This window comes from Lithobates pipiens, unplaced genomic scaffold (assembly GCF_037356315.1).
Source record: "Lithobates pipiens isolate NorthernLeopardFrog02 unplaced genomic scaffold, aLitPip1_a1.2 Scaffold_25, whole genome shotgun sequence".
Classification (NCBI taxonomy): Eukaryota; Metazoa; Chordata; class Amphibia; order Anura; family Ranidae; genus Lithobates; species Lithobates pipiens.
The window spans coordinates 225,792,064-225,805,259 of NW_027507787.1; the positions used below are offsets into that span (position 1 = coordinate 225,792,064).

Consider the following 13,196-nt stretch of genomic DNA (forward strand, 5'->3'; position numbering starts at 1 on the left):
GCCGGTGATCCCTCTAGTGATATAAAGATCTATATAGAGGAATCAGGGCCTCCTTCCTCCTATTGGTGATCCCTCTAGTGATATAAAGATCTATATAGAGGAATCAGGGCCTCCTTCCTCCTATTGGTGATCCCTCTAGTGATATAAAGATCTATATAGAGGAATCAGGGCCTCCTTCCTCCTATTGATGATCCCTCTAGTGATATAAAGATCTATATAGAGGAATTAGGTCCTCCTTCTTCCTGTTGGTGATCCAAAGATCTATACTGAATGAATTTACAACCACACTATGATGTCTTTTCATTAGCCAACTCAACTGCATATCCACTGAACCCCCTATGGGTTACGTGTAGTATCATAGTAGTTTAGACTAGCCAACCTTTTTTTTTGGCGGGGTTTAGATACAGTATATGAGGAAAGGGTACGTTTCCCTAAGTTTATTGGGAGTTTTTTTCCCACCTGTGTTTCTTGAGGGAGATTTACCTTTATGTCCTGTCCTAGATCTACAACAGAAAGTGAAAAGAAATGTCTATAAAGTGAATGGAATTCTCCACTTAGACCAGTGATTCTCAACCAGGGTTCCTCCAAAGGTTGCTAGGGGTTCCTTCAGCATTGTGCAATTTCTGCCTCTCAGATAAGTTCCCACCGACACCATTGATCTTTTTAGCTATTTGTAAAGGGTAATGACCATTCTTCCCACTGACAATCACATTAATGTATTATGAGTTGTAGAGTTCTAATTTTTAGTAGGGGTTCGCTGAGACCGGAGAACTATTTCAAGGGTTACTCTGTGTTGAAAAGGTTGAGAAAGGCTGTCTTAGCCCTTGTACACACGGTCGGGGAATCCGTTGGAATGTGTCTTATTGGACCGTGTTGTCGGATAATCCGACTGTGTGTGATATGCATCGGACTGATTCCGTCGGAATATCCATCGGACCCAATTTTCCAACTTGTTGGAAATATTTTCCGACCAACTGGTTCGATCGGACATACTCCGATCATGTGTAGAGAATTTTGATCGGACAAAGTGCCACGCATGCTCAGATCAAATTCCTACATCAAAGCTATTGGCTACTAGCCCGAACTTAGTCCCATCGTAATGAAATTACGTCATCACGTTCTGAATGATCGGATTTTTCGACAACTTAGTCCGACCGTGTGTATGCAACAGTTTCGGACAAGATCCGACGGGCAGAATCCGACGGACAAAATCCGACGGATTTGGTTGTCGAAATCTCCGACCGTGTGTACAAGGGCTTAGACAGTTATCACTAGAGCTGGTGTCCCCATTGGAAGATTTCTCACCTTTTGCATTTGCAACCACTGTAAAATGTTATATTTCCCATTACTTTCTGTCTTGGAGATAAGGGTCACTAGAATGAACATAAAGAATGAATCTCTCTAGCAGGAAGACAGAGAGGAATAAAAAACAGAACTCTGTCTTACTCTATAAACTCTAAAAACTGACAAAAAAATGTTTTGGTTATATACTGTATGAACTTTCAACATGTTTTGATTTTTTTAATTTGCGTTTAATATTTTTTCAGTTTATGGCAAGAAACAGCATTGCAGAAAATGGTGAAGTCCCAGTTGACCTGTCAGAAAGTAAGTACTTCCGACTGGATATGTGTGTGGATAAGGGTTGTGTGTGGCTATAGTTCAGAGGGATCAGATGATAGCAGTTTTCCTAGATTTTTAGTTTTAAAAAAAATGGTAGTGGAAAATGATAATTACAATAGATGTTTAAACAGGTCAAGGTACTTTGTTTTTGACTGATCTTCTACTCTAACTTTAAATCTACTTGCAGCCACATTCTAAGACTAATTTATATAGCCCTGTAAAGCAAAAATTGCTATACATACCTTTTCTGCAGCTGATCCAGTCTGGTCCTATCATGGTGCATGGTCCCAAAAGGCTACAGGAATGGGGGGGGGGGGGGTGGTCTTCCGGTGGATCCACTGCAGCAATCTGATCAAAAGTGGGATCGGGCACCTGGCAAAACCAGGTATCCACTCCCCACCTCCCCCAAAAAATATAATCCATTGTGGTGGGGGAGGGAGGAGAGAGAGCAGAACTTACCCTTGTGGGTGACGTTCCATTTTAGTTTGGATTCTGTGTGACAGGACCCAGAAGAGGGAGGCATCAGAGCTTCTCTCTTACTTCACAGGTGAACAGGGATGACTGGTATTTGAACAGAAGAGCTGGGGTGCTTGTCACCTGATCCAGGAACAATAGAGTAGAATTGACAATCCATATGCGGCAAGAGCCTTTCCCTGCACTAAACCTAGCTGTCATTGACAAGACAGGTTACTCTCCCTACCTAAACCCATCATGCGAGCGCTAACAGTGGCCTCAACAGAAGGTGTATATATATATATAACCCTACTGGGTCCAAGATGGTCACCAAATCAAAATCCAATCAGGACACAAGACTTCCCCAAGAGGGCTGCTGGGAGCCCTGTACAGAGGACTGGTATGTCCTCTGACAGGTCTTCTTAGCAGCAACAGCAGTCCTCTGATTGTTTTGTTTAGTTCTCAAATAAGGAAGCGGAGTGAGCAATCTTGCAATTGCTGTTTTACGCCTTTGTGCTGCTAACGTGCCTTGTTCTTAAAGAGGAACTGCAGTCTTCTCCCATAATTTGTAATAAAAACTTCTTTGCCATTCTGAAGCTTCCCTCTAATCACTTTGCATATTATTTTATATATACTGTGATTCTGTACTTGCCAAATATGCTGCAGAAATCCCCCTCCACTGAGTCTGGCTACAGCCATTTTAACTGTGGGCAGCTGAATATGCTGCCTGTTCACTTCCTGGATTTACACAGACACACAGAGGCACACCTACAGCTCTGCAGCTCTCATTAGCCCTCATATTACTCCCTCCCCCTTGCTGGAAAACTCTCACGAGAGAGAGAGAGAGAGAGAGCTGTGCATGATGTCATAAGCCTAGTTTTTTTTTTCCAGACAAGAAACAGGAATATAAGGTATTTATTGGCAGAGAGACAATGTTTTACTATCTAAAGTTAAAACAAGGGCAGAAGATTTGATAGATGGAAAGTTGAAAAAATGATGGAAGGTCCGCTTTAAGCATGCAGAACCTGCCTACACATGCAACAGGTGACGATGTCTGCATTCTTTACTTACCTAAAAGCATAACTAAAAGCTAACAATTGCTAAAATCCAGTTACAATGTGATGCAAAAGCTTCATAAAGTAAGTAAAAAGCATCTTTTTAAAGTCCCTGGTTGAATCAATTTCTCCTTTGTGCTGCACACGCTCCCCCTCCCATACACTGCAGCTCACAGTGGGAGGGTTTTCAGCAACAGAGGCAGTGTTTTCAATTCAAAAGGCAGTGGCCATGACTAAGCATAGCCAGATGCAGATTGACAAGCTACAGGTTAGAGAACCAGCAGTGATAATGCTGATAGTCACACCCCCTGAAAACAGCCTACAGTGGCAATGCTGCTTTGAATCCAGGAACAGTGCAGCATCCTTGCCACACCATCACTCCTTACTTCTCAACGCCTCTACCCCTGACCTCCCACCTTACACACAGAACTGGGAATTAGAGTTAAGACATTCTATTTCACATACGGACTGGCAAAAGTACTTCATCCTGGCACATAAGATTTCTCTAGCATCTAAGTCCCAAGAAAAAGGCTTCAAGTTGATGACAAGATGGTACAGATGCCCTTCGACTATACAGCGTTTTAACCCATCCCTGTCAGATACTTGTTGGCGATGACTGTCCTCTAGAGGTACTGTGCTAGACATTTGGTGGGAATGCCCTCCTATATGGAAGTTTTGGCAAAATATCTTTGACTTGTACTTGCGACCTGCAGACTGATGGTGACCTCAATCAAACCCTCACCAGAGGTAGCCTTTCTGTCTATGATCCCGGGCCACCTCAAATTGATTAAAAAAATATATCCTGCAACATTTTCTAGCCACGGCCAGGACGGCGATTCCCAGTCATTGGAGATCAACAAACGTGCCCTCCCTAGGGGATTGGGCTGTTGACGTGGACCGGATCAGAGTCCTGGAAGGTCTGTTGGCCCAGGAAACTGGGAAGGACTTCATGGTCCGTTTTTATTCGTTACTCCGCGGAATACAGTATATCACACGGGCTGAAGGCAACTCAGCCTCACCTACTTCATAGCCATGCTGGAGTGTCTCCTTACCCTCTTTAACCTCTTTGGTATCCCTCTTTCTCTCCCTCACTTATGCCTATCCCTCTCTGATTCTAATAACTGTCCTCGTATTATCTAATCCTTATGAAGCTCGGTTCCATAAAATTGTCCTGTTTCTGTAGATAACGAGTGACCCATTCTACATCCCATTTTGTTTTTGGAATAGTGCCTATTAGAATAATATACGTTGCCCTTTTTTTTTCCTCTTCATTGGAATTGATCTATATGAAGGACTGTTCTACTCTGTTATTCTGCTTTCTTATGCATAGAATGTTACTATAATTTTTTTCAATGTAATTTCTTCAGAAGCCCAATCATAGAATCTCAGTCCTGTTTATGGTAACTTTCTTGCGCGATATGTACTTGATATCACCATTGTATATAAGGATGTTAATCTATCTATTCTTTCATTAACTTTCAATAAAATAAGATTAAACAAAAAAAGGCGACAAGGGAGGTATTTCCAGCACACAGCTTATTATTGACAGCCTCAGCTCTGTTCCCGTAAGCTGTATAAAAGGGAGTATATCCCTTCCCTCCAATCAGCTCTTAGCCCTTGTACACACGGTCGGAGATTCCGACAACCAAATCCGTCAGAGTAATTCCGACGGATTAATTCTAGAAGAGGTCCGGAAGTGATGTTGCATACACACGGTCGGACTAAGCCCTTGTACACACGATCTGAGATTCCGACGGAATGTGTCCGATCGGAGCGTTTTGTCGGATATTCCGACTGTGTGTGGTATGCATTGGACTGTTTCCGTCAGAATATCCGTCCGATCAAATTTTCCAACTTGCCGGAAATATTTTCCGACAAAATTCTCAGATCGGACATACTCCGATCATGTGTAGAGAATTCCGATCGGACAAAGTGCCACGCATGCTCAGATCAAATTCCTACATCAAAGCTATTGGCTACTAGCCTGAACGTAGTCCCGTCGTAACGAAATAACGTCATCACGTTCTGAATGATCGGATTTTCCGTCAACTTCGTCCAACCGTGTGTATACAACAGTTTTGGACAAAATCCAATGGATTTGGTTGTCGGAATCTCCGACCGTGTGTACAAGGGCTAAGTTGTCACAAAATCCGATTGTACATAACATGATGACGTTATTTCGTTACGACGGGACTACGTTCAGGCTAGTAGCCAATAGCTTTGATGTAGGAATTTGATCTGAGCATGCGTGGCACTTTGTCCGATCGGAATTCTCTACACATGATCGGAGTATGTCCGATCGGAGCATTTTGTCGGAAAATATTTCTGGCAAGTTGGAAAAGTTGGTCCGACGGATATTCCGACGGAAACAGTCCGATGCAGACCACACACAGTCGGAATATCCGACAAAACGCTCCGATCGGACACATTCCGACGGAATCTCTGACCGTGTGTACAAGGGCTTAGAGTTCTCCTCACTAAACTCTGCAAAGTGTAGTTTCAGCTCCCCATCCCATTTTCTGAAAGCTCAAACAAGCTGTATAAATTCTGGACTATGTATGGCTGTAGAGAAGAGAGGACTGCAGATAAACAGGCACAACTTATGAGGGAAGATTTGTTTAATCTCCATGTATTACCTTAGACCTGCCACTTCACTGGGTATATGTAAAGGTTTACAACTCCTTTAAAGAACACCTTTATACTTTTAGCTTAGCATAGCTTGACTAGTAAAATATTTACCTTCCTCCCTGCTCCAGGGATAGTCTCTGTATGGCCCTTGCCCAAAGCCATAAAGCCTTTGCTATAAAAAAAAAAAAAAATCCAAACTGGGCTCTCTTCCTAGAGTGCATGCGCACTGTGGCATCATTGATTCCTATGACACCGTTCAGCCTTCCTAGCATACAAGAAACCAGCTGTGGATTGATTATGCCACAGAACTTTTGCTGGGATTTCATAGGGTATGTTCCTCTGTCTTTACAGGTTATAAAGGATCAGCCTCAATAGAATTTACCGTTGGTAGTTCATTTGCAACAGGAGCTACATTAATGGCCCTTGTGCCCCTGAAGGAGGACATTATTTCAGACACTGCATCACTGAACATAGGTGCCTGCTTCGAGAATGAGGTATGATACAATCACAGCATGAACCTAAAATGTCTAAGGTTTAGGTGGACTCTGTCATGCAAATATAAACCACCAAAGGATTGATATGGATTTATTTTTCTCTCTTTTTTACTGTTGAACAAAACCTGTTAACTGAGCTCAGTAGCTCAAGTAGAAAGTTACACAGACAAGACATTAAGTCACTGCAATAGTCTCCTTCTAGTCATTCAATGAGTGGTTAATTTTTTTGTAGATGGTGTGCGTCACCCAGGTTGCTCACATACACCTGGTGAGGGACTCCATTGTTTTAAAACTGGTGCGGAGAAAGAAAATGTTTTATTCCTTCGTAATCTTAAAAATTCTGCTCTGGGTCCTTGAGCCAGAGGCTTTGTAGAACAGAGGATATGCATTTTAACACTGAATGGCTAACAATGGGTGTGGCCAATAAACTCAATATGTATGTCAGTTAATCAGCAGAGTTCTTTTTAAGGGTCTGTCCTCACTATTATTCTTTGAGGGACACAAATGTTATAACAGTCTGATAATAGGGCCGCCTACAGGAGGATGGGACACTGGGAAACTAGCCCCCAGCCTTCACAGTGACTCCTTGGTAGGATACTCCTGAGGGTGGCAACCTGGTGGTGGCAGGAAGCATAGCAGTCAGGGGGCCAATAGTGTCACCAGCCCATTACTCCCTGTGGGGTGCACTGGTGAAGACCTAGCTGTCACTTAGAATTTACTCTTTGGGTGAACCTGTGTTACCTGACAGGGACGTCAACAGCTTGGAGCCAGTCCAACTAAACATGGATTGCCAAGACAGGGTAGAATCACATACATTCTTCTCATTACTCAGATACACTATTACCAAATGTATTGGGACTTTACACGCACATGAACTTTCATGGCATCTCAGTAGTCTGTAGAGCTCAATATTGAGTTGGCGCACCCTTTGCAGCTATAACAGCTTCAACACTTCTAGGAAGGCCGTCCACAAGGTTTAGGAGTGTGTCTATGGGAATCTTTGACCATTCTTCCTGAAGCGCATTTGTGAGGTCAGGGACTGATGTTGGATGAGCAGGTCTGGCTCACAGTCTGCGCTCTAATTCATCCCAAAGGTGTTCTATCAGGTTGAGGTCAAGACTCTATGCAGACCAGTCAAGTTCCTCCACCCCAAACTCGCTCATCCATGTCTTTATGGACCTTGCTTTGTGCACTGGTCCAAATTATTTGATGGAGGGGGGATTATGGTGTGGGGGTTGCTTTTCAGGGTTTGTTCTTGGCCTCTTAGTTCCAGTGAAGGGAACTCTTAAGGCATCAGCATACCAAGACATTTTGGACAATTTCATGCTCCCAACTTTGTGGCAACAATTTGGGGATGGTCCCTTCCTGTTCCAACATGACTGCGCACCAGTGCACAAAGCAAGGTCCATAAAGATATGGATGAGCAAGTTTGGGGTGGAGGAACTTGACTGGTGCAAGACAGGCCTTCTCTCCAATATCAGTGCTTGACCTCACAAATGCTGGAAGAATGCTCAAACATTCCCATAGACACATTCCTAAACCTTGTGGACAGCCTTCCCAGAAGAGTGGAAGCCATTATAGCTCCAAGAGGTGGGCCAACACAATACTGATACACTAAGACGGGGATGCCATTAAAGTTCATGTGTGTGTAAAGGCAGGTGTACCAATACTTTTGGTAATATAGAGTATCATAGGCATGTCTCATTTGAAGTCCTTGGCTCACTTCTTTGCTACAGTAGAAGGAGCAAACTCAGTCTTCTTACATTGTGGAACCAATTGCCTTCAGAAGTCCGCCTGCATGTAATTTAATCTCAGTATAAATACAGCTTTTCTGTGAAGCCCTCAGGGGTTCATTAGAGAACCTTATTGTACAAACAGCATCATGAAGGTCAAGAAACACACCAGACAGGTCAGAAATAAAGTTGTGGAGAAGTTTTAAAGCAGGGTTTGGTTATAAAAAAATATCCCAAGCTTTGAACATCTCACGGAGCTCTGTTCAATCCATCACCTGAAAATGGAAAGAGTATGGCACAACTACAAACCTACCAAGATATGACTGTCTATCTAAACTGACCAGCCGGGCAAGGAGAGCATTCAACAGAGAAGCAGCCAAGAGGCCCATGGTAACTGTGGAGGAGCTGCAGAGATCCACAGCTCAGGTGGGAGAAAATTTCAACAGGACAACTATTAGTTGTTCACTCCACAAATCTGGCCTTCATAAAAGACTGGCAAGAAGAAAGCCAGGTGCTCTGCTCAGATGAGGCCAAAATTGAACTTTTTGGCCTAAAAGCAAAATGCTATGAGTGGCGGAAAATGAACACTGCACATCACCCTGAACACGCCATCCCCATTGTTAAACATGGTGGTGGCAGCATCACATTGTGGGGATGCTATTCTTCAGCAGGGACAGGGATGCTGATCAGAGTTGATGGGATGATGGTTGGAGCCAAATACAGGGCAATCTTAGAAGAAATATTAGAAGAGTCTGCAAAAGACTTGAGACTGGGGTGGAGGTTCACCTTCCAGCAGGACAACGACCCTAAACATACAGACCGAGCTACAATACAATGCTTATGTTCATGTGTTAGAATGGCCCAGTCACAGTCCAGAACTAAATCCAATTGAGAATCTGTGGCAAGACTTGAAAATTGCTGATCACAGACGCTCTCCATCCAATCTGACAGAACTGGAGATATTTTACAAAGAAGAATGGGCAGAAATATCACTCTCTAGATGTGCAAAGCTGGAAGAAACATCCCCAAAAAGTCTTGCAGCCATAATTGCAGCGAAAGGTGGTTCTACAAAGTATTGACTCAGGGGGGCGCTTTACAAATGCCCCCCACACTTTATGTATATTTTATTTGTAAAACAAATTTGAAAATCATTTATCATTTTCCTTCCACTTCACAATTATGTGCCCCTTTGTGTTGGTCTATCACATGAAATCCCAATAAAATACATTTATGTTTTTGGTTGTAACATGACAAAATGTGGAAAATTTCAAGGGGTATGAATACTTTTTCAAGGCAGTGTAAAGGCTCAAATAGAAACAATTTACCATGCCAATACTTGTTCCATTATAGGTGAATATGGAATTCACGGAGTTGTCAGTGGCCCCAGGAGCTACGGTTGATCGAAAAATAACAGCTGCACCAGGGTCCTTCTGCGGGTTAAGAGGACAAGACTCCTCCTTCAAATTGCTCAACTTATATGATGAATTTAACCCTAATAATGTAAGAATTATTTTATTTTTTGTATTTAACCACTTGACCTCTGGAAGAGGTCCCCTTCCTGACCGGGCTATTTTTTGCGAAATGGCACTGCGTTACTTTAACTGACAAATGCAAATCCAAATAAAACGTATGTCCTTTTATTCCCACAAATAGAGCTTTCTTTTGATGATATTTGATCTCCTCTCCTAGTTTTTTTGCTATAAATCAAAAAAAATATATATTTGTTACAAATTTCTTGATAAATTTAGGCCAATATGTATTCTGCGACATTTTTTTGGTTAAAATCACAATAAGCGTATATTAATTGGTTTGCGCATAAGTTATAGCGTCTAAAACTAGGAGATACTGTATATTAGACATGTGCAATTTGTTTCGTTCCAAAATAGTTTTTTCCGAATTTCCAAATTTTCACATTTTCGAATTTTCAAAACTCGAAATTTCATAATTTTGGAAATTCAAAATTTCGTTGTTTCAGAAATTTTAAATTTTGTCATTTCGGAAATGTGAAATTTTGTCACTTTGGAAATTTGTAATTTTTCAATTTCAGAATATCCGTAATTTTTTTAATTAATTCGTAATTGTGCAATTTTGGAAATTTATAATTTCATAATTTTGGAAATTTGTAATTTCGTAATTTTGGAAATTTGAAATTTTGGAAATTTGAAATTGAAGAAAATTTGAAATTGAAGAAAATTTGAAATTGAAGAAAATTTGAAATTGAAGAAAATTTGAAATTTAAGAAAATTTGAAATTTTGGAAATTCCGAATTTTGAATTTCCGCAATTTAGAATTTCCACATTTTTGAATTTTTCAAAATTCGAAATTTCAGAATTCCAGAAATTGGAAATTGGGAAATTCTAAATTTGGGAAATTAGAAATTAGAAATTCAGAAATTAGAAATTTGAGAAATTGGAACATTTCGGAAATTGAAACATTTCGGAAATTGGAAAATTCTAAATTAGGAAATTGGAAAATTCTAAATTAGGAAATTTGAATATTCAAAATTTTATACATTTGAAAATTCTAAAGTTTGGAAATTTGAAAATCCAAGAATATGAATGAAAATCTGAAAATTCAAAAGAATGAAAATCTGAAAATTCGAAAACCAGAAAATCTGAAATAACTAATAATAAATATTAAATTATAGGTATTGGAATTTCCTGTCAAATTTGGCTGTTAGTGAATGTAACGAGTACGAATTTATCCGAAGTTGCGAATTATCTGAAATAACGGATGCCGTATCTAAACAAATGCAATGTAACGATCTAATAAATAACAATAATAATAAAACCTTTTTATTATTATTATTTATTATTCATTTGTTACATTCTATTTGTTTAGATGGGGCATTTGTTATTTTGGATAATTCGTAACTTCAGATAAATTTGTATTCGTTACATTCACTAACAGCCAAATTTGAAAGGAAATTCCAATACCTATAATTTAATAGTTATTATTCGTTGTATTTTTTATTTTACTGATTTGCCTTCCTTTTTTCAGATTTTCGAATTTTCGCATTTTCAAATTCTGAAAATCCAAAAATTCGGAATTCAAAAATGCGGAAATTTGAAAATGCGCAAATTCAAAAATGTGAAAATCCGGATTTTCAGATTTCCGAATTTTTGAATTTACGAAAAAAGCAAAAAAAGAATGAAAAGAAAACAAAAACAAACACATTTTTTGTCAGTGCACATGTCTACTGTATATAGTATACTGAAATTTGTATTTATTTACTAGTAATTGTGGCGATCAGCAACTTATAGGGGGACTGCGATTTTGTGGCGGCCATTCAGACACTAACTGACACTTTTCGGGAGTCAGTGCCACTAATATAGTGATCTGTGCAAAAAAAAAAAAATATGCACCGTCACTGTACTAATGACACTGGCTGGGAAGGGGTTAAACATCTAGGGCGATCAAAGGGTTAAATGTGTGCCTAGCCAGTGTTTTGGTGTACTGTGTGAGGTGCTTTTACTAGGGGAAGTGATGGATTTTATTCCTCTGCTTTGTTGGGACAAAAAAACTCCATCTCTTCCCCACTGGCAGAACGGTGATCTGCCTTGTTTACATAGACAGGGCTCTGTCCTGTGTAAATTCATGTCGATCACCGGGTGCCGGTGGTAATCCACTGGCTGGCACCCGCTGATCGACATCTGCTGTGTTAAATCACAGCTAATCCGGGGGTTGCTGGTGGTGCACGATCACGCCTCCCCACCCAAAAGCATCAGATCACAGACTAGGTCTTGTGATCTGGTGCAGCCGAGCCACCTTGCTGCTGTATATCTATGTTGTACGGTCGGCAAGCATCGGCACGCTCGACCCCCCCAACTGCACCACTATCGCAGATGTGCCCACGCGGCTCTGCCATGCACAGCCCTCAGGCCTCGAAAGCTCCCATTGGTGCATCTGAGTATGTGCAGGAGGCTTTCCATGCGTGTGCAAATACAGGGAAGGTTTAGGACTTCTCTGTTAGCCGCTTTGTGCATGTACAGGAAACTCTGTGCGTATGCTGGTAGCCGGGAACACTTGCGCGTGTGCAGTTGTGCTACTCGATTCTCTAAGGACCCAAGCCCTGCAGCACTTCTACGGGTGGGGAAAATGTCTCGCCTAGGAGTTGCAACACAAATAAATTATATTGTAACTAACAAAAAAAGTTTATATTGGTAAGAGAGGGAGGGGTGAGGGCAGCACAAGATGATATTTAGGGTTAAGATCTACACTAGACATGGGCGCCGTCAATAAATGTGTTTCGTTCTGTTCCGTTACGGTTCGTATTAAAATTAATTCGTACTTCGTATTTCGTGTCCGAAATTCCATTTCGTTTTGTACGAAATACGAATTGTCATTAGGTTTGTTAATTTGTATGAACGTTCGTTACGATGAATTTAAAGGCAAAAATATACCTCAATATGACAGTCGATGCTGATGGAAGTTTGGTTTTTATCCAAAATACGAAATTCCGTTGAAGAATTTCCTATCCGAAATACGAATTTTTTCATTAGATGAGAAAGAGAGAAGCGGATTGTCTGCCATGCACCGCTGGTCCAGTTTTCGCCTGCTCCTCCTGGGGCTGCTTATTATGAGGGGCTCCCACCATCCCTGTGCTATGCTGACTTCCTCCTGGGGCTGCTTACTATGAGGGGCTCCCACCATCCCTGTGCTGTGCTAACTTCCTCCTGGGGCTGCTTATTATGAGGGGCTCCCACCATCCCTGTGCTATGCTGACTTCCTCCTGGGGCTGCTTATTATGAGGGGCTCCCACCATCCCTGTGCTGTGCTGACTTCCTCCTGGGGCTGTACCTCTGCTGTGCATATTATGAGGGGCTCCCACCATCCCAGTGCTGTGCTGACTTCCTCCTGGGGCTGCTTACTATGAGGGGCTCCCACCATCCCTGTGCTATGCTGACTTCCTCCTGGGGCTGCTTATTATGAGGGGCTCCCACCATCCCTGTGCTATGCTGACTTCCTCCTGGGGCTGCTTATTATGAGGGGCTCCCACCATCCCTGTGCTATGCTGACTTCCTCCTGGGGCTGTACCTCTGCTGTGCATATTATGAGGGGCTCCCACCATCCCTGTGCTATGCTGACTTCCTCCTGGGGCTGTACCCCTGCTGTGCTCAGTATGTAAGTACAGCACAGGAATGGTGGAAACCCCTCATAATGAGCACAGCAGAGGTACAGCCCCAGGAGGAAGTCAGCACAGCACAGGGATG

General features: G+C 41.8%; 1 protein-coding gene across 1 annotated transcript in view; it reads left to right on the top strand.

The window, feature by feature from the left end:
• LOC143929829 (alpha-2-macroglobulin-like protein 1) overlaps nucleotides 1-13,196 on the top strand; it is a 142,993-nt gene that overhangs the window by 47,304 nt on the left and 82,493 nt on the right. The window contains exons 13-15 of the mRNA XM_077453805.1: nucleotides 1,548-1,605; nucleotides 6,108-6,250; nucleotides 9,334-9,483. Of these exons, the coding sequence (XP_077309931.1) occupies nucleotides 1,548-1,605; nucleotides 6,108-6,250; nucleotides 9,334-9,483 (351 nt within the window). The remainder of the gene's footprint in view (nucleotides 1-1,547; nucleotides 1,606-6,107; nucleotides 6,251-9,333; nucleotides 9,484-13,196) is intronic.